This window comes from Pogoniulus pusillus, chromosome 11 (assembly GCF_015220805.1).
Source record: "Pogoniulus pusillus isolate bPogPus1 chromosome 11, bPogPus1.pri, whole genome shotgun sequence".
NCBI lineage: Eukaryota > Metazoa > Chordata > Aves > Piciformes > Lybiidae > Pogoniulus > Pogoniulus pusillus.
The window spans coordinates 8,577,125-8,597,999 of record NC_087274.1 but is presented as its reverse complement, the minus strand read 5'-3'; the positions used below and the strand labels follow the sequence as shown (position 1 = coordinate 8,597,999).

General features: G+C 39.6%; 1 protein-coding gene across 3 annotated transcripts in view; it reads left to right on the top strand.

Annotated features, from left to right (window-relative positions):
- The first annotated feature begins 574 nt into the window (after positions 1 to 574).
- TBCD (tubulin folding cofactor D) overlaps positions 575 to 20,875 on the top strand; it is a 126,382-nt gene continuing 106,081 nt past the window's right edge. Inside the window, exons 1-9 of one of the 3 annotated variants that reach the window (XM_064150861.1) lie at positions 575 to 653; positions 862 to 1,079; positions 4,084 to 4,134; positions 4,317 to 4,414; positions 5,109 to 5,210; positions 5,737 to 5,883; positions 6,743 to 6,798; positions 10,511 to 10,643; positions 18,701 to 18,746. In XM_064150861.1, the coding sequence (XP_064006931.1) occupies positions 887 to 1,079; positions 4,084 to 4,134; positions 4,317 to 4,414; positions 5,109 to 5,210; positions 5,737 to 5,883; positions 6,743 to 6,798; positions 10,511 to 10,643; positions 18,701 to 18,746 (826 nt within the window). In that variant the 5' untranslated portion in view covers positions 575 to 653; positions 862 to 886. Of the gene's footprint in view, positions 654 to 861; positions 1,080 to 3,849; positions 3,866 to 4,083; positions 4,135 to 4,316; positions 4,415 to 5,108; positions 5,211 to 5,736; positions 5,884 to 6,742; positions 6,799 to 10,510; positions 10,644 to 18,700; positions 18,747 to 20,875 lie in introns of those variants that run through there. The other 2 variants (XM_064150863.1, XM_064150862.1) reach the window with 2 other exon arrangements.

Sequence of the window (20,875 nt, the reverse complement as noted above, 5' to 3'; positions counted from 1 at the left end):
CTGGAGCGGAATGAGCACCTCATTCCGCAGGTGGCTTGTCGCACCTGGTTTCGTTTGTCTCAGTGCTTCACCGCGGGCAGGGTAAGCAGTGGACAGGGCAGGCATAGCGGCATCACCCAGCTGCGCTCCGCAACCCATGCAAAATGACTTGAGGGGCTAGCCTGGACAGCCCTTCCTGGCGGAGACTTTATGTGCTCGGCTCCTAGCAGAAACGCGGTCGAGAGGCGCATCTCGCAGCTCCCTGAAGAGAGGGGCACCATGGGCTCTCCGACCCAGCGGACCCCGGGACCCGAGCTACAGCGCGCCAGGCCCCCTCGCTCCAGGCGCAGCCGCCGCCAGCCCTCGCCGCCCGCCCTGCGGCAGGGGGGCAGGCCCGCGCGCCCGGCGCCGCCGTCCCCGCGCCGTTTGTCCCGCGCGCCGCCCCGTAGCAGGGAGGGCGTGCCCGGCCGCGCGCGGGGCAGGTGCTGGGGAGCGCGCGGCTGTTGCCAGGGTAATGCGCGCGGGAGCTGCGGCGGGCTGAGGGCGTCGCTCGCTGTGCCCTCTGCTGTCCCTCGCTGTGCCCTCTGCTGTCCCTCGCTGTGCCCGCTGCTGTCGCCCGTGCCGCCGCCACGCTGCTGCAGCCACCCGTGGTGTGGGACAGGCGGGGAGGAAGGGTAGGGCTGGGCCGCGCCTCCGCTTCTCCGCGCCTGCCGGGGAGGGGCTCGATGGGCCGCATGGCGGCGGGAGGGGCCGGCCCTTATGTGAGGGGTGGTGGCGTCGCCTGAGGGACGAGCGGCGCTGGGGAGGGGTCGGTTCGGCTGCGCTTGGCCGGCGGGAGGCCGGGTGTGATTGACCAGCTGTTCTTCTGCCCGGCTGTTGCAGGAAGTGCTGAGGCCCGGCGTCAGACATGGCTTTGGGCGAGATGGATGGAGAGGTGTCAGAGCTGGATGAAGGCAAGAATCAGGATTCGGGTGTCACCACCACGAGAAACATCCTGGAGAGCTTCACAGAGAGTCAGGAAGTCAAGGAGCTCATCGGTAATCTGAAAGGAGCATTTGGGCAACTGGTGACTCGAGAAATGATTGTGGAAAAATTCGTAGGTAAGTGTATCATCCGAAGGAAGCATGTTCTTATAGTTCTTAAAGGAGCTTACTGCCAAAAAAGGGCTAAACCACTATTTGGGGGCGAGTAATAATGCTAGAACTTTATCAGTAAGTAGTGGAGATTTATTTGTTTACTCATGTTGTTCTCTAGATATATATTGCACCATTACATGGTGTTTAACTATTGTAAGTAAAAACCTAGCTCTTATATTTAAGAAACCTGAATTCTGATCCATGTTTAGTCTCCAGTTACCTGTTCAAGTGCAGGCAGTGATTTCATTGAGTTTGTGTATCTTGTCAAATGAAGCATTTTTGTGGCCAGGTAACTTAAAAATGCATCCATATAGATCAGTTGTTTCTTAGTGGATCTGACTTAGTAACTGAACTTCTGTGCCATATAATGAAAGCCATTCTGCTTCTTGATCTCAGCTGAACGTAGGAGTGGTATAATCAGGTGTATGTGGCAGTGTTGTAGGTAATTAGCCTGTTACAATCCACATTTGTGCACTTGATTAAGGATTCCGAACAGGTGATTTGCAGAAGTTAATTCCAAGTTTCAGGTATTTGCAAATTCAGTGACTTGCTGATTTGCAAGCAATTGGTAAAAAGAAACAAGATAAGCAAGCAATAAAATAGAAAACTCCAGATCTAAAAACCTGGCTTTGCAGAAGTTACTCAGTAGTACTATAATTGCTTGATTTAACTGTTTCTGTATGAGAAGATTAATGAACATTCAACTGTTCAGAAAGCAAGAATGTTTGCTTTCGTGTTGATCATTCAGTACCAGGCGAAATGGTGAACTTTGGGATAGAAAAGTCACCACTTTTAAGTCTTATCTCTTCTAGCTGATGACTTCAGTGCCTCTGTCTTTGACATCTGCCTGTATTTATGACCTTTCTGCATGCACAACATTGCCCAGTAAATACAATGTTAATATTCTTAAAACTGATAGGTGCCACACTTGGGGTTTAATATTTGGATATAATGTCTGTGTAATAACCTATCCTTTGATCCTTCTTGGGCAAAATGTTGCAAAATTGATAACAGGGTAAATGTGTAGGACACACTGTTGGAAGCTTAATCATCAGGTACAGGAACTCATGTCATTTGAAACGTTCACAGAAACATGGTGCTCATTTTTGTGTGAACTGTTAAAAAACAAAAGTTGGAACATAGTTTAGCCTGCAATCATCATTTTGTAGGAAGATTTAGGAAGATCTTTATTTAAAATTATTGCATTAGAAGAACTTCTTTTTTTCCTGTTTATTCTCTTTAGCATTTAGCATTAGGGTTTTATTTTAGATTGCCAGGCTGATCTGGGAAAAGAATTGGGCAAGGTAAGGAATATGCTGTTAAATTCCACTTCTGCTTGAGTCCTTATTGGTAGAATTTCTGGCATTCATTAGTTCTGTTATTAGTAATATCTTAGGTTATCATTAATCATAGTGGGAAGGCAGTGATGATTAGGAGCTCAGGCATCCATCTTTGTAAGAGGTAGCTCTATGGTATCCCAATGGAATTGCTCAGGTTACTGCAAGGATATTGTTAGACTGGCTGATGTTCTGAAAGTGGTTGTGCAGTGTCATCCAGTGGTCAACTACAGGACTGCTGGAGTCCTCTAGTGAATCTAAGTGTTGATGTGACAAATGGAATAAAAGGAGAGAAAGCAAAATTGTTAGGGAAACAAGTGCAGGAAAAAGAGAAGTTATGAAGGTGTTTTAGTTTTCTAATGTAAACCTATTTTGTGACCAAATATCTAAAAATGACTCAGTTCATCTCCAGCATAACACTGCATCATTTGATAATTTCTTCTGAAGTCTGACTCTTACTTCTGTAGCAGCTTTTCATTGATTCCAGGTTTAAACTCAAGTGCTTTTGTTTCTCTGGATTGGTAAATTCCTCTTGGCTTCTATTCAATTTCAATTAGTCTTTCTTCAAGTCAGCTCCCAAAGGAAAGATAACATATTCCTGGCAGCAAGATAATTTGGAAAGTTTTGAGGAGCGCAGGTAGCAATAGCTACAGTTTGTATTTGTCCAAGTGAAAAGTTGTCAAGGATTCGTTGTTCCTTGGTGATTAATTTCCTATGTCCTATTTCCAAACTCACTACCTCTGAGCACTGTGCAGGGCACTTTCGCTAGCATAGTAGTGCTATGTTGGGTTTTTTTCCTGCTAGGGTCAGGTGGCTCAAAAGAAAGAGATAAGGGGTTTACAGTGCTTGTATTCTGATTCAGTACAGATGCTCAGTGGTGGAACTATACATTTGAATATTTCCAGGTGTAGGAAGCCAAATAGCTTTGTGGTGAAACCCCATGTGTCCAGGGAGGATTTCCCCTTGGCTGCATTAGAATCAGAGCTGGAAAAGTGTCGTGCTTAAGGAGATTTCTTGACGCAGAGATATCTTTGTGCTTGTGTTTTTGAAGACAATCAGCAATTTGACATGCTAACAAGTGGAAGAGTCTGTAAAAGTAAGTGGAATCTGTATGTTAATGAAGAAGATGTGAAGAGCAAGGCAGACAGGTGTAAAGCAGCATTCTGATTGCTGTGTGGGTAGGAGTGCAGAGTAAATCAGGGACACCTGGAGCAGCTACAGTCTGCCGTGGTTTAACCTTATTCTCTGTTTGCAGAGCTTCATCAGGACAGTGTGCTGGTAAATTGTGTTTAGGAAAGGAGAGCCACAAAGAGCCCTGCAGTGAAGGAGAGTGATGGCTTCTTTCAGTTAGCTGTGACCTTTGTCCACAGTGATTTGAGAGACTCCTGGAAAGGAGTTTATGATTCAGTGTAGGTAAGAGATTGTGCCCCAGAAGTGGACAGGTTGTGGTTTTGACAATTGTTTATCTATAGTTTTCTTTCCTTTTGATCTTGCTTGCAGGTGAGGGCAGCAGTTAGCTCAAGGATACTGAAATGTTAAGCCAAAGCTATATAGATTTGGGGTGTATCTCAGAATTCATGTTAGAGCCTTTCAATTTGAGTAGCTTCTTATAGATCTCTTTTCTTTTTCAGGTATTATGGACAAGTACCAGGAGCAACCTCACTTGTTGGATCGCCACTTAGGTAAGAATATCATCTTGAAATAATTAGTGTGTATTTACCTGAAAATCTATTAAACTATAAGGCCTGTAATTGCATTACAGGATTGCTGTTTGATATTGTTTAGGAGTATCTCCCTTTCTTATTGGAAGTACAAGAAACCGTAAATTTAACTACATATGGTCTCACTTTTTCCCTCTCATTAGAGTGGATGATGAATTCATTGTTGGATATAGCACGGGACAAGGGATCTCCTCCTCAGCTAGTCCACCTGGCTTTTAAATTTCTTTACATCATTACAAAGGTAAAAACTGAAATTTGTAAATTGCCAATATTTTCTTTGTTTAAAAAACATGAAAAAAATCATAGTTTCAAAAAGAGTAAAATAAGCAAATAATTGCCAATGCAATATTTTACACTGTACTGTGAAAGGTAGGTTCCCTTTTTTCCTCGTTTTCACAATAGTTTGTTACGACCCAGAGTAGTAAAAGTCAAGGTCTGAATGAAAAAAAAACACGTTCAGACATCAAGAGATTGAGTGATTAAATAAAAGTAATAATGTTAAAATTATTTAAGTATGATGAAGAATTAGGTGGATTATGAAATTGCCATCTGAGCATAAGAAAGCATATTTTTACTTCAAGGACTGAACACTGAAATAGATTGCTCAGAGAGATGGTAGAATTTCTGTCCCTGGAGGTACTGAATACCCCACTGGATATGGTTCTGAGCAGCCTACTATGGGTGACAGTGCTTTAGTAGGAAAGTTGGACTAGACAGTCTCCAGAGGTCCTTGTTTTTAAAGAGAAAAAAGTGTCATCCAGTTAATCCTTAAGCTTGTAAAAATGCAAAAGTGTCAAGATAGTTAAGACTATAATTCATATCCTTACTGATTTTATTACAGGAGGATCATATGGAAGAAGATCCTCAAAGGGTCTTCTTCCTCAGTACTTGGTGATGCCAGATGGCTTACTAAATTATGGAACTTTCTCTTACAGGTGAGAGGGTACAAACGTTTCCTCCCACTGTTTCCTCATGAAGTAAGTGATCTGCAGCCTGTTTTGGATATGCTTTCAGACCAGAATCCAAAAGATTCTGAGGTGAGATTTTGCTGTATTTCTCATTGAACTTTATTGTCTCCAGCAGAAAAAAAAGAGAGTTCTATAGTGAAAAAAATAAACATATCAGTTCTGATTGTTGCACTGCTGTTGCAGTTACACAGATACAGAAGTTTCTTCTTGCCTATCTCTCAGAACAAATCTCAGATTGTTTCAGTACACAAAAGAAGGGAAGAAAACACTTCTTTCACTTCAGTGACTGGAGGCACAAATGGGCTGAGGGAAGGCGGAAACAGGAAAATGGCAACATGCAGTTTTCCTTTGGAAAGGAAGTGAACTTGTCTAGATTTTAGATTCAGAAATGAGGGTCCATTAATTTTATTACATATTTCCTCTTTGGAATTGCCTCTTGGTCTGTCTGCTGTGGTGGTTTAGAGTATTTTGATTTGGAGTTTTCTTTGTCTTTTGAAATGCCGTTGAGGTAGTGGATTAGTTTGTGTTCTGGGCACTTTGTAGGAGTACATTCCAAGAAATGGAGTGCATATTTTATTTGACTGTTCTTTTCCAGACTTGGGAAACTCGTTACATGCTTTTATTATGGCTCTCCATAATCTGCCTGATTCCTTTTGATCTGGCCCGTTTTGATGGAAATGTTGGTGCAGAGGAAGTGCAGACTCGTGTGCCAACAATGGATCGCATCCTGAACGTAGCAAAAGTGAGTGTAATACATCTTGTCAAGCTGTCAAACCTGTGCTGTTTTTCTTAGGCTTAATCTGTCAATATATAGTCAATTATCTTCTAGAATATTATTTTGGCCCATATTTCTGTATCTGATCTTTAAAAAATGTCTCTTTGAATCTTCCATGTATGCTTTGCTGGTTTAGTGTCAGGTGAGACTGTTACTTGTTTTCCCGTAAGTAATACACTATGTTCTGATCTGAATGCATGCCTTAGATTATGTAAACATTTTTTAGTGTTTGAAAATACTGGCAAGCTTTTTCTGAGAGCAAAGTTTTGATTTATATAGGAAATCAGCATTAGGTCAGGGTAAATCAAATTGGAAGCTTTGAATGCATGAAGAATTTTAACACAGAAAATGAAGTTTCACCCCTCTCCCCCCAAACACCTATACTTTTGACACATGCAGGATTATTATTTATAGGCATGTAGTAGCACTGATATCATAGAATCAGTCAGTGTTGGAAGGGACCACTAAGATCATCTAGTTCTAACCCCCCTGCCATGGGCAAGGATACCCTACCCTAGATCAGGCCTCATCTAGCCTGGCCTTGAACACCTCCTAACTTCTTGACTAAGTTAAGGTTTCTCTAAAAGTAAACTTGGTTTGAAAGGCACTAAAAAGGTAATTTTTGTCTGAGATACATGTTGTTAAATGGAAAATTTAATTTTTGATGTTCTTAAGCTCAATTTGTTCTCATAATTGTATAATATGTAATAGTACAGTTAGTAATCATAGATACTGAGTCCTGTGTTTGTGTACTAAACTGTCACATAGTTGTTACTAAATCTACACCTATGAAATTATTTTACAGTTAGATTTCTTTTTCTTTTAGTGTTACCTGGTTGTCAGTGATAAGGCGAGAGATGCAGCTGCTGTACTGGTTTCAAAGTAAGTCTCTTCTTTGCTTGGCATAAAGGAAAAATGTTCTTATTTCTCCTGCCATTTTTCACTCTGAGTTGCCGCTAATGACAGCATAGAGAGGACTGGAAGTTGCCAGCTGTGTATGGGATGTTAAATGTGATAGAATCAGATGCATAGTGTGTTTATTATTGAAAATGCTTTGTTTTCTTCTGCTTACTAGAGAAACAGGTATCTATCACAAGTGATACAGATCTTCACTGTTGACAGGATACTATTCAAATTGCCTTCTAGGAACTGGTTTCTGCTACAGAGCTTCAGATAGAGACATTTACATCCGGTTGCTTCTGATTTGCAATGTTTTACATGGCAAATAGAGAATTGATACCAGTAGTAGTGGCTTCATAGTTCTTAGAATTAGAAGTTATTTAAAAGGAAATAATATTGCTAGAATTTATTGTAAGTTTCTTCTTGTCACTGTATTCATTCTCTCACCCAGGAAACACCACTTCTATTTTCTTAGGTTTATTGTTGTCAAAGAGTTCATCAAATGAGGCAGGTATAGGATTATGGAACTTTTAAAATCCCCTTGTGTTAGTTGTGGGTGTTCAGACACAAAGCAGTTTGTGACAGAGGTGTGGTTGTTTTGACTTTTTTTGCATCACTTCAGTAATCCTGGTTCTAGAATTCTGAGGTAAGTTTGGAGTAACAAACTTCTGTCTCCTCTGTCCCAGAGCATTGGTGGAGGTTCTTTACATTTGTTATGTGTATGAAACTAAATTACAAAGATCATAAACTGTGTTAGTTCAGAGATATCAAATACATTCGATCACAAGAGGGCTTTGGTCAGCTTACTTTATTTGTTTTATTCCTTCATTTTTTAAAGCAAACTCCAGCATCTTCACACTCGCATATGCTCTGTCTACACTAGAGGGCTCTGCCAACACAGTTTTGCCGGTGTAGCTGTAGGAGCAGAGCCTCTGTAGGGTGAACAAGAGGAAATAATAATGGATGCGAGTGGCTGTTCTGAAGATCTGTGTTAATGCTTTTCGCTGGATTAAGAGGCACAACGTTTGTGGGATCAATTTTGCCAAAACAGTCATTAAATTAAACTGAACTTTCTAGGAAGTAACTGTCTATATACTTGAAATTTATTCTGAATCCCAGTCACAGGAGTCAGTGCTTAAGAAATGTCTATTTAGTGAGCAGAATGCTACAGGTTTGAAACAAACACTTTTTTGGAACTGATGGCATCGTGCAGAAAATTCATGAAGGATTTGAGACTAGAATCGAGAATTCTCTCTTGTCCTGTACAGTTCTGATTTACTCTGAAATATTTCAGAGCAAAACTGAATGCACGAATCATCTGACTAGTCTTTAATAAATAATCTTGTCTATACAGACATATTTCCATGTGACAGAATGTAGGTTTATCTCCTCATCCTAATTAGTTTTTGCAGCTGTTTCCGAAGTGATAATTTGAAGTTGCTTTTCCAGGATTTTCTTGTATCTGCCTTGATAATCTGCCTTGTCACAAGCTGACAGAAACAGAGGAATTAAGATGAAAGTGTGTCACACAGTGAATTAGTCTTGAGCATTCATATGTACCTGAATGTGCCTTTTATCTTCTTCATTTCCTAAAACTCCAGAAATATACCCAAATCAACCACCCACAGGTGGCTGAGATGAACTCTTCGAGATACATTCAGTATTTGGAAGCCTTCTGAAGTAAGGATGGCAGTAATTTTTAAACATTCTTTCATCACATTATATTAATTGAATTTGAACTTTACTTGCTCCCCAGGGTATCTGTAGAACTAAATTACTAGTGGAAGCATGTGTGTGGTAATGTCACTGACTGCAGCATTACTTTCAGCACAACTTTGGGTTCATGCAGTGCTCAGCCCTAGATTTCAGGGGGATTTCATAAGTACCTTGCATTCTCATGCAGGGTACTGTGCAGGCATGTTATTAGCTAATTGTCCTCTGTTCCACTCACCTCCATTTTATTGGCTGCATAATTTTTTTATTGAAAGTGTATGTTCATAACAAATAAAGTGATAGAATATGTCAAACTGGTTCTAGTACCAGCTGTATCAAGATAGGGAAGGCTGTAATAGAAGCAAAATTACTATTTAGTGCATTTATAATTATTCAGTTTATCATGGAAACATCTTTTTTTTTCAAAATAGCTTAATGATTAAACTACTTTGCCAGGACCTTTTGGCCTTGGTGCACTTGAATTCACTGCTTTCATATCCTGAAACGGTTCTTTAGTGAGTGGGCCCAGTTTTGTTGAGAGGAGATCACTGTTTCATTTTATTTAGGTTGGACTGATAGACAGGAAAACAGAAGTCCTGGGACAGAGATAAGATACAGGACTTTTAACTTTGTGACATGATGAGTAGGAAACTTCTTAGGGAGGAAGTCTGAGTGCTGGTTCCTGCTCTAAGATGTTTCTGAGTTTCAAGTGAAGTTAAGAAAGTTTGAGATCCAAGACTTCCTGTATCCCAAAGGATAAGGCAAAGAAACTGGAATTTGTTCCATGAATTCTCTTTTCTGTCTGCTCAGTGACCTGGTTGCAGTAGGAGGAGATGAGGCTCATCCTTATCTTGCTTCTAGTCTGGAGATTAGGGCACTCCTTTTGAGAAATTAAGATTTCAACTCCTTTGGGCAGAGAGGGGGTCTGGGAACCAGTTCTTCTACTTTGCAGGTTACTTTCCTTGCTGGTGCTATTGTGCAAACGAAGGCTTTGTCCTTGCTGCTGTGTTATGAAACAAACCACCCCCCTCAACTAACCCCTGCCCCAAATCCTCCTTGTTCTGTTGCTGAACACAGGGAATACTGACTTAGAAGGCAATTCAAGTGGTCGTGTCTGCTTGCTGTTTTCTCTCTTTGATGAAATATGCCCCTGTTAAATTACCTCTTGGTGCAGTTCATTTAATTTGCAGGTATAAAGTAACCAGATGCAGGCTCTGCACACTTCCTCCTTGAAGTGCTATGAGTTGTACTCAGTAGCTTTTCCATGTACTTTGTTTCCTTTGATTGCATTGTGAACAAAGTTTGTTAAATTAGTCTGAGTCTCTGCTAGAACAGGACCCCAGTTCTTAGGTGCTAAGAATACTAAATGAGATAACTGAAGCAAGTTTACAGAAGTAGCTTAACCTGTAAATGATGAACCTCTTCTCCCTCTCTGTTGGGTAAAAATGTGTCTCTCTGTTGGGTAAAAAGATATCTCTTAACCCATCCAGTGTGTTAAATGACAGGTGTCTGACCTTTTCAATTACCTGACAAAACAATTCTAGCACTGATGATTACTCTTTATGGGCCTGGCTGATAACAGTGAAGTATGAAGCAATTCTTGATTTGCATCAATTTTCAGATTTGCAGAATAGCTGTTCTTGGTGAGAACAATGGAGACTACTCCTATTTGTTTCAGCTTTTCGATCCTTCTAATAGAAGTCACTTTTATTTTGGACCTCAGGAAGGTGTGTTGCTGTGCAACTGAGATGATAAATCTCTAGAATCCAGGTTTATAGGTTGGTTTGAAGAGAAAGTGAAATTCTGGGTCAGCACCTTGCTCAGAAACAGAAGAGCTAAACAATGATAATTTGGTATGTTCCCACTCTCATTGGATAGTTGTTCCTAGGAACTACAACCAGTTTGGATAGCAGGAAAATTTATTTCTCATGGAAAGTCATGAAGTTGGTAACTGCAGTGTGTTGCTTTTTTTTTCTGACAGATTTATTGTCCGCCATGATGTCAGGCAGAAAAGGATGGCAGACTTCCTGGACTGGATGCTTTCCATGTTATCCAAATCCTCCTTTCAGAGCATGGAGGGGACAGTGGTTATTAATGGCATGCTGCAGGCTCTGGTAAATACAGTTGTTCTTGTAAAAGATAGATGCTTGCGTTTGTAATCGTATGGTAGAGGGGGTCCTGCCTATCGAAGAAGGATAAAGCAAAGCACAGCTAGAATTTACACCACAACAGTTTTGAAGATGTAACTTCCCATGTATGTATGTCTCTCTGAATTTTCTTGTCCTTACCAAATGCAGGTGAGGTTCTCAATATGGGTATCAGTATGGATACCCATGATTTTAAATATCTATTTATCAGTAATAATTTTGTAATTCAGTTTGGGCTTGTTTTTTTTTTTCTTTCTTTTTCCTTTTTTTTTCCCCCTTTGACCAAAACCTTTGAAATAAAGTAGCAAATTGGAACTTTACAAAATGAAGAGTTTGGGCATCTCGTAACAGTTGTGATCTCTCCTAGACTTCTAGAACTGGTAACTGGATGCAAATGATTGTTGAAGGTTGTATCCATTCTTCTTCAACTGAAATATTTTTCTCAATGCATTTAGTAAGACACATGAAACTTATGAGACAGTGTCCTTCAGTAGTCTGAGCACAGGCACTGTGGTGTAACTTGCAGTCTGAATGCTTCTTTCCTTGTGAAACAGATTTGTTCATGACTCAAAGAGCTGAACTCTTGTGTTCCTATGCATAGTATAAAAATGTTAAACCACTGTAATGCCTGACCCACTACCGTATGATAGCACTCCTCTGACATGTTCTAAAAATATCTTTGTGTAAAAGCTTTCTTTCAGTTCCACAACCTTAGAAGTGTTTGAGTTGCATTTTGAAATACTTGAATGACAGTTCTGATGTCTGTTCCAGTTTTAGTGTCCAAACATATTTGGGATGAATGGAGGAGTTTGTGTGGATGGAGTTGTTCCTTCTTTCCTTTGTTGACCAAAACTGAGGCAGTGCAGGCAGAATCAGATGACAGGTTCTTGTGCAGCCTTTGCTCAGGTTTAAGGATTTGCTGGCATTTATACAGTTTCTGTAATTTGCATAAATTTGCAGCTCTTTTCAAGTAATAGCTGTGAGGACTTGGATGCAGTGTTACCAGCGTCAAAGCCAAGTTCTGGAACAAGTGTGTGGTGTGGTGTTCTTCGTGTTCCTTTTTTTTTTTTTTGTTTTGTTTTCCCTGTAGCAGCTCTTCCAAATCAGAAGATACAAGAAATGATCTATATTTAGAATACCTTAGGATTTGCTGCTTAAGCAGGAGGAAGCAGTATTTGTATGCATTGCAGTACATTTCAAAAGGCAGAATGATGTTTCATCATTTTATTGTCAGATCTGGAAAGGGAGACTGACTGTTTGCCATTCTAGGTACATGATGAGACCTGCAGGATGTATAATACATTAGTGTTTTGTCATAATTCCTTTGAGTTTGGCTTTGGCTCTATCCACCTGTTCATTAGTGCATACTAAGCGAAACAGGTGAATACTTAACAAGTAGAATCGAAACTAGAATGTGATACAATATACCTGGAAGCAGAGACCTGCCACCTTGCATTTATATGATTTCTTCCTCCTCTCTGGCACAGGAGAAATGATGCATCAGACCAGTTTTATTTATATCCTACAGCTCATAACTCCTGTTCCAGTTGCTAGGTATGAGGAGTCTGAATTTTTAAAACCTTATCTTCCGTTTAGTCTTCAATTTTTTATTGAATTGCCAACACTTTAAGCATGAATCCTATCATTTGAGGAATAAAGGTTTTCAGAACAGTATGTGTGCAGGGATCTGTGTGTACACAGACATGCTGAAGTGAAGAAGAAATACTTATTTCTAGAATTTAATATGAAGAATTTTGTAACAGTGATGTTAAATCAAAAATTCCAGCTGAAAATAAAAGCAGTGTTTAAAATAAGTGAACTGTTTCTCTTAAACATGCAAGATTCTAACAGTCTGTAGAGAAACAGAATGAGAAGTTGCTGAGTGTGTGAAGCAGAATGCATCCTCATGAGGGACAACTGAAACTCGCGTCAACAAGCTTCAAAATTCCTCCAGCAGTTTGTTACGTTAAGAGTCAAACTGTAGTTGTCTGGGTATTTCTGTCTGAACAAGCAGGAGGAAAAGAAAAACATCTTTCAGTTTCTGGTCAGTACAGAAAGGCAGGTTTGGGGAACATAATCCACCAGAGTGGGGTTAAAAAGTCTTTTCTGTTTTCATCAGGTTGGTTCAGGGCTGTCCATAGCCAGGTGAATTTCAGTTGGGTTATGATGTTGCACTGCTTATGGTCTGCTCTTAGGAAGTAGCTTGTAGCAAGAATGCCTGGGCAAAACTGCTTTAAAAAGAGCTGAAACTCTTGCATTTCAATGAACTGAAACTGCAAGTTAGGTACGCAATGAGTAGTTGAACGTTGCTGCACTTTGATCTGCCTCTTGCGGCCTTAAGTCTTGGTGATTAGGTATGCTACTGTTTAACTCAGCATTATGTGTGGAACAAGTACTACTGTTTCATGGGTCTTGTTGGAACACGCAGCTTGCATTACATATTTTAATTCCACTGCTGCTTTTCTCTTTTTTTCTTTACACCTGTCGTCAGTAATAGATCATTTCACAACAGGTGTGCACTGGCAGGAATCTGCTTACAGTATTTCAGATTTGGTTTTCAAAACTGCTCTCTTTTGTTGAAACTGACACTGCAGTACTGAATTAAATTCACTTCTGTGGATGGATACTTTGTGTATTTGCAGGATTATCAATGTTGGATTGATAAGAAATTGCTGATTTCTTTTGTTTAAACATGTCTTTACTTGAAGGAAACTTCTAACCTGTTGGAAGGGTCTGCATTTGAATTTGAAGGATTATCAAATTTGGATTGATGAGAAATTGCTAATTTGATTTATTTTTTTGCTTTTAACATGTGTTTACTTGAAGGAAACTTCTAACTGCTTGGAAGAGTCTGCATTTAAATTTGAAGGATTATCAATTTTGGATTGATGAGAAATTGCTAATTTGATTTATTTTTTTGTTTTTAACATGTGTTTACTTGAAGGAAACTTCTAACCTGTTGGAAGAGTCTGCATTTTAAATTCTCTTGGTCTGGAGGTTTGCTTTTAAACCTGCCATTATATCAAACAGCTTTTTAGTTATTGCTGCAGGGTGTAGCACTCCCAGTTCTTGCGTGACAGAGATGTCATCATGTTGAGGTAGCCTTGGGCATTGAAACTTATTAAACCTTATTTGTTTTATAAGTGATTCAGTATACAAGTGTGAGTAATAATTAAAAAAAATAAAACGCCCTGCACAGTGATCTGATGAAACTCGAGAGTCTTAAGAACAGAGCATTTCCCTGAGCTGTCTCTAATGCAAAAGTTATTTAGCAATAGGTACGTGCTTATGTAAATTTTGCTCCAGGGAAGAAAGAACTCTCTAAGTCTATTCTTTCAGACCCAGAGGCACAAAAATAGACTATTTCCAAATAGAATGTTTCCCAGGTCTCTTTATTTCTGATGTTCTCAAAGAATTAGCTCTGCTAGGATTGTCTTTTGGCATTATTGTTTCTAAAAAGGTGGTGTTGCTTAGTGGTTTTGGTGATAAAGGGGCGCAAAAATAAGTGGGGTAGAAGAGGAAAATCCTTAGTCTGCATGTACCAAGGGCACTCATGCCTTTCTAATGGTGCTGTATTTCTTATCCTTCTGAAGAGCAGGGAGCATTCTAACGTGGCCTCGTCTGAGATTGTTGATTCTCAGCAGCAGTTGTGTGGTTAGCTTGAGATTCAGAAGTTCTGTTACCATAAAACTGTTTTGTTTTCCTGTCAGAACAGAGTGCTGTCTCAAGCAGCTGATCTCTTGATTTTTTTCCTTTTCTTCCAAGTGTTTAGAATCTACATTTTTTGATAGTGTTGTTAAGAGGAATTATTTTACTGACTTTCAACTGGTTAATGACTAAGATCTTATGAAATCTGAGTTTCTTTTGTCACCCGTTTAGCTGGACTCTGTATTGAAGTTTGTCAGCTTAAGTACTGTGTTGATGATCAATACCCTGATTAAATACATGAGCTACAGAATTTCTTAAGTATTGCATACTCCTTTTGAAAAGGTAGTAAGAAGAAAGGCTTTAACCCATTTTATCGTTAGATGCACAGATAATGCATTAAATAATCTCTACTTTCAGATGAACTTATTATTCTGACAGCACGTCCTCCCTCACCCTTGTTTACCTCCTTAGATCTGGCCTGGAGGCAGGGATGGCAGATAGCTTTCCCTGGCCCTGGTTGTTGTATGACTACTAGAGGGTGCTCCAGAGTAATGAAAGATACCATTTAATTCTCTTCCCATAGAGGCTGGAATTATCCTCCCAATACTTGACTCTATTGGTTACAACCAGAGGGTAGATTCAGACTTGCGTCTCCTGCTCGACAGGAAGATATACTTGCTACCAAACAGTCAGGGCACCCTTAATGGTGATTTGTATAGCTTGGGGAACATGTCCTGGAGATGATCCTGATATATCTCATGAAGGTCGGGCTAAAGTGGGTTATGCAGACAATTGGAAGGTGTGGTGTGTTTCTTCTGTGATTACTAAGAAACTAGGCTTTGTTTTCCTTGCACCATGCTATTTCTAAAGCAAAACCAGACTTGACAGTCATCATTGCTTGCACACCACTGATTTTCTCTAATTTGTAGGTGGCTTAATTATTTATAAGAGAGGGAGTCACATACTTTTCAACAGTTCAACAGGTTGGGTAAGTTGGTGTATGCTGTGTGTCCTCATTAAAGCGAAGAGACCATGGCGTAACTTTGATTGCCTGGGTACTCCAATAGACAGGCTCCTTACCTTCAGTGTTGTTAGGTGCTGACACTGAAATGTCTGTGCAGGTGGCAAACCAAGCTTATTAATCATTTTGTGTGTATCAGATTTTTTGAAATGATGTGCCTTGGATGTTTCTCTTCCTTCAAGGCAGGAAGTTTAAAGTGAATTACAGTAAGGGTGATATGGCTGATTTGTCCTTGTTTTCTGTTCATGAATCATGCTTTGCTTTTTAGCATACCCCCTGTAAGCTTTAGATGTGCACAGTTTTTCTGAGGCAGTACCTTTGCCTTACATGCATTACTATCTGTAGCACATACTGGAAGAAAATACTCTTTTTAATCCCACTTATCAACAAGAGTTAAAGTATTTTTTTAATTTCCTCAGAAAAATGTATCTACTAAGCTCAAATGTTTGGGAAATTTGTGCTTGCAAACACTTTTTAGCATGCTTTGACTCATAAGGAAGTAATGAAGACTTTGCATGATGGTTCTACAAACTGAAAAAAAAACCCAGACACTGGTCTTCTTACTCTGTTGAATATCTGAAGAGTAGCTCTCAACAGTTAGGCTCTTACTTAATTCCTTCTATAAAACAAGGTTTTGAAATGACTGTGAAACTTCTGTGATAGAGCAGTAATCTGGCAGAAGGTTATGTCTGACCTGCAGGGTACCTTAGTGAGTGCAAACAGAACTTTCTTTCCTTTCAGACTCTTGAAATTTTCAGCTCTGGTTATTCCAAAATCAGCAGGTAACACATTTTGTTGAGCAAAACCATGTAAATATTAAGGGCCATTAAAAAAAAAAGTTTAGATGAAACCCAGTAGCTTTGCTGTTCCTTGCTTAATTTTTACTTCCCCTACAAACTTCTATCAATAAAATAAAATCCTTTTATCCATATCTCAGTTGATTTACAGTGACTTCTGTGATGATTTTAGCATCTGAAAGTCTGTTCTAAATCCTTGCAGTGTTTTGAGAATAGATGTCCTGTGTTGAATACTGGGTTTGAAAACAGCATGTTGCTGAAGTATGTAGGGAAACAATGTACGTGTTCAGAAAGTATCAGAAATGGTTGTGAGATCGAATCTCTCAAGCTCTAAATAGATCTGTAGTTCTTTTTTTAGAAAAGCATTACAAAAAATTCTTGTACAGTATTTGAAGAGTTTGGGGTTTGTGTTTTGGTTTGGTTTTTTTTTCCTGCTTGTGAGTTGGTTAATTTCTTCGCACATCTTGCTTAGAGGTGGTGCCTTCTAGTTAGGTTTTTCTTGAGGAGTCACGACTGAATTCAAAGCTGGCCTGAAGGATGTGGAAACTCACAGAGGAACTTGTAGAAAGGTGCCATAGTTTAGGAACTGCAGAAGACTGATAATGTGTGGAATTTTTGAGGATTTTTATCATGTCTTTGCACTGTCTTTAGTGTACTGAGAAGTGTAAGCATAGACATCCAAATGTGTTTGTCTAGGAGCATTCTCAAGGCTGTATTAAAAAGCTGTTATCTTTCTGGATGAGACCTTGGGCAGTCTGATCTAGCAGACGGTGTCCCTGCCCATGGCAGGGGAGCTGAAACTAGATGAACTGTTAGGTTGCTTCCAACCCAAGCCATCCTGTGAATCTGTATTGTCCCTACTTCAGGCATTATGCTGTGTTTTACTTGGATATAATCCTAATAATTTGGAGGCAAAGCATGTCAGCCTTCATAACTGGGCTTTTCTAGAGAAAGAAGTAATTGGGAAGGCAAGATACTGCAGTATCCCCTGGCATCTGCTGTAAACCTACTGCCCTTGTGGAAAAAAAACATCTGAGAGGATTTTAAAGCAGAATGCAGGAACAAAGTGATGAAGAAATGAGCTTCCACATGTTTCAGCAGAGAGGTAGAAATGTTTTAGAGGCACTCTAGATTGGTTAATTATACAAAAGATTTGCAGATTTTCTGTCATCTTGGCTTCTCCTTAGGCTTTTTAATACAAGCAGAGTTTTGTTGTATGTTAGTGGGAAATAGTTTCTGAGAGATTATTTTTGGATACTGGTACAGTACCTTGCTGTATTTGTACCATTGCCTTGTTTTGAAAGCATTCAAAATCTGAAATAATTCAATGCATATTATCAAATGTCTCTATATGGCTTGTAGAGCTGATCAGAAGTGCTAAATTAGGATCCTAAAATGCAATTTAGTAACAAACCATAACAGAATGGGTACATAGCCTAAAGGTGTTTTTATTGCCTTTGTTGCTCTTAACCACACCTGCAGTATGGGAGGCATGTATGTGTTTGGTATGTGTGAGAAAGTACATATTTTTCAGGTAAGTCTGTTCTTGTTTAACTCCCAGGCATATTTATTGAGGAAGAGTTCTTTTCTGGAGAATGACAAAGCAAGGAAAACTTAAATGACTGAGAACAGTAGTTTCCAAGCATACTGAGGGGAGCTTTCTGTATGTAACATGCTTTTCTCTGGAGTTGATAGTCCATTTGTCTCGCTGTAATGTTTGGGCTTAATCTTACTGGGATATTTAGTTGTATATAAAATTATTTTTGAAGCTCTTTACACTTTGTTTCTTCAAAGTCCCTCAGCACAGTTTTTTTGAGATATATTTGTAATCACAGATTTCTGTAGGTGGTTTTGTTTAGTTTAACCTGGAATTCTGAAAAGCTGTGGGTGAAGCAGTGAAATACTCATCAGTTCAACTTATGCTGCATCTTCCTGTCTGTCAGTGTGTAGTTGATGCTAATAACTATGCTCACTCCCACGTGTTCACCAGTCCTGTTCTTAGCAGTGACCATAGTGTTGGCATCTACTGTGTGCTGGGTGTCTGAAGTTGTGACCAAGGCTTGTTCAGTTTGCAGACATTCAGGGTCAGGAAGTCTCATGGAGGATATAGACTTCCCCTGGTTGGTCTGCTTTTATTCGTAGCGTACAAATTCTGCTTCACTTTTTATAGGTTCAAAGCAACATGAGCTGTTTAATAGGTGCTGTGGTTGCACCTGCCTTGAGGTTGTGTGACCAGGCACTGAGCTGGATTGTTCAGAGAGCTGAGCTGGCTGAAAGCTAGTGGCTTTTTCATTCTCTCTTGTTTTTTTGGCTAACTCCACTCCCTGAGTTGGCTGCCTGTGTGTAGAGAAGAGAGCTGGACTACGCTATCCTTGACTTGCATTTAGTTACAGAGAAATAAAGCTGCATCATGAGATTCTTCTCCTTTTATGCTATTCAAATTAGTAAACATTGCAGGTTATTGGAACAAGATTAAAAAGTATTTTAGTACTATATGCTTGATATATTATGCTTCAGAGTTTATGTTCTCATGTCTGTTTTCCTTGTTTTAATTGTAGGCACAGTTATTTAAACATGGCAAAAGAGAAGATTGTTTACCATATGGTAAGTTCATAATATCCTAATTGCTGTTTTTAAAGCCATTCCATTAAATAAAGGAAAAAAAGATGGAAAATATAACAAGTGTAGCTGTGTAAAGAGTGAAATACAGCTATAAAGTGTGCAAAATGAGGGGAAAACAGGAAGAGGTGACAGGGAAGAACAAACAGCACTGGGGAATGTTATGTTACAGAGTCACAGAATGCACTAGGTTGGAAGGGACCTGTTAAGGTCATTTAGTCCGACCCCTGCTTGTAGTCAACAGGGATTGGGTTGGGACAGTTCATGAAAGAATTGGGCAAGTGATCTCATTAGTCATTGCTATAATACAGGAGCTAAACAGAGAACATGTCAACTGTTAAATGTGGAAGACACTTAAAAATTCAGGAGAACATAAACTGGGTTTATACATATTACTACTAAAAATTTTGCAGAAAATCTTCAGGTTTTAACATAAGCACAGGATTTTGGAAGCCCCAGGTTTAAAGAACCTGCTGTTTTCAGGACTCAGCAGGCCAACACACACAATGAAATCACCCTATCTAGACTCAGCTGGCTGAGAAGTTAAGGAATTAAGCTATATTTACAGCACAATTTACAAGCTTATATATACACAATATTTACAGTTATATATAAGTTAAAAGTAATATGGAAACACAATACCCCTCCCAGAAAATCAGAGTCCCCAGGAGGCTCCTGACCCACATCTCCTCTCCCCTTCCTCTTTCCCTCCCTTCAGAAATAACCAGATCAATCCCTGTATATCTCACATGATAAATCTGGAGAGATCTGAGGTGAGATGTCAAAGAGATGACAAGGAGGTTAGAGGAAAAAGGGTTAGGTCAGATTAGGATTAAGGCAGAGGCAACCATACAGACCCACCAGAGAGAAGGAACAGAACTGAGAGCTGAGAAGTGTGTGTCTTATCTACATTTTGACTAGTTGTATTTCTCAGCAGAAGAATGAGTGATACAGGGTAATTTTGGTTTTTTCTTCTCACAGCTAAGGATTTAATTTCTCTCAGTAAAATATTCCAGTTAGCCTCAAACCACCCCACAGTGATGTTGTTGAAATGAGAACAAGTATTTAGTGAGAAGAGGCTCTAATGAATGCAGTTAGGGATAGACAGATACCCAGAAGCAAAGCAGAGAAGTTTCTCAATAGTGTGGCTGTAGGTTGGAATTGCATTCAGCTCATCAAAAATCCTGGAATATGGCCAGAACTGCCTGCAAAGACAGCTAGCTTTTTATTGATAGCAGTAAAGAGAGGCTAATTACAAAACACTACAAAAGGCCTTGTCAGTTTAGGGAGCTTATCAAAGCACCAGAGATGTGGTTTCTGCTGTTCACAGGAATCAAGCAGTGCTGCAAATTTACTTTAGAAAACTTACAGTTTCACTTAATGGAATTATTTTGACTTTGTGAAGAAAGTCCTTAGTTCTGGTGCTGGAAACAGTTTTTCATTCTCCTGGTTACTAAGGCTGACATGCAGAGGCTTCCTTACAAAATGCCTGAGCTGTGGGTGAAGATGGAGATAAGATAGTGAAGACAAACAGAATGGAATGACACCACATGTAGCTGGGCAGGAGCAGAGGGAAAATACTGAGGAATGTCAGCACACTGAAGTGGCAGGCAGCACTGTGGAAGATTACAGAATAGTAAGACTGCCAGATCAGCTGGGTAATAACCAGGCTGGATAACGCAGAGTATGACACAAAATAAGTGATTTAAAGATGCAACTGTACAATACAATAGACATAACCAGTATGAAAAGATGAGATGTTTGGCTCACAACAGTAACTCTGTTGGTAAAATTAGATGTTTTGAGCTATAGCCTATAGAAAGAATATTAAGTAGTTATCAGACTGCTAGTCAGAGAAAAATGGGAGACATACCACTGAGTAAATCTAGCATAGAAAAAATAGAAGGCTTTCAATTATCCAGGCAAACATTTTGTCAGAAACTGTGAGAGTTAGAAAGTAGAAAAGATTTAAAATTATTACAGGTTGTGGCAGATCTGAGGACCAAGTAGGAAAAAAATACATGTCAAAGGTGGATGCTGTTTGAAATCTTTTGCAACACTGGGCTTGATTTTAAAATAAGCACTAATCCTGAATCCGTTTGCATGGGTCTGAA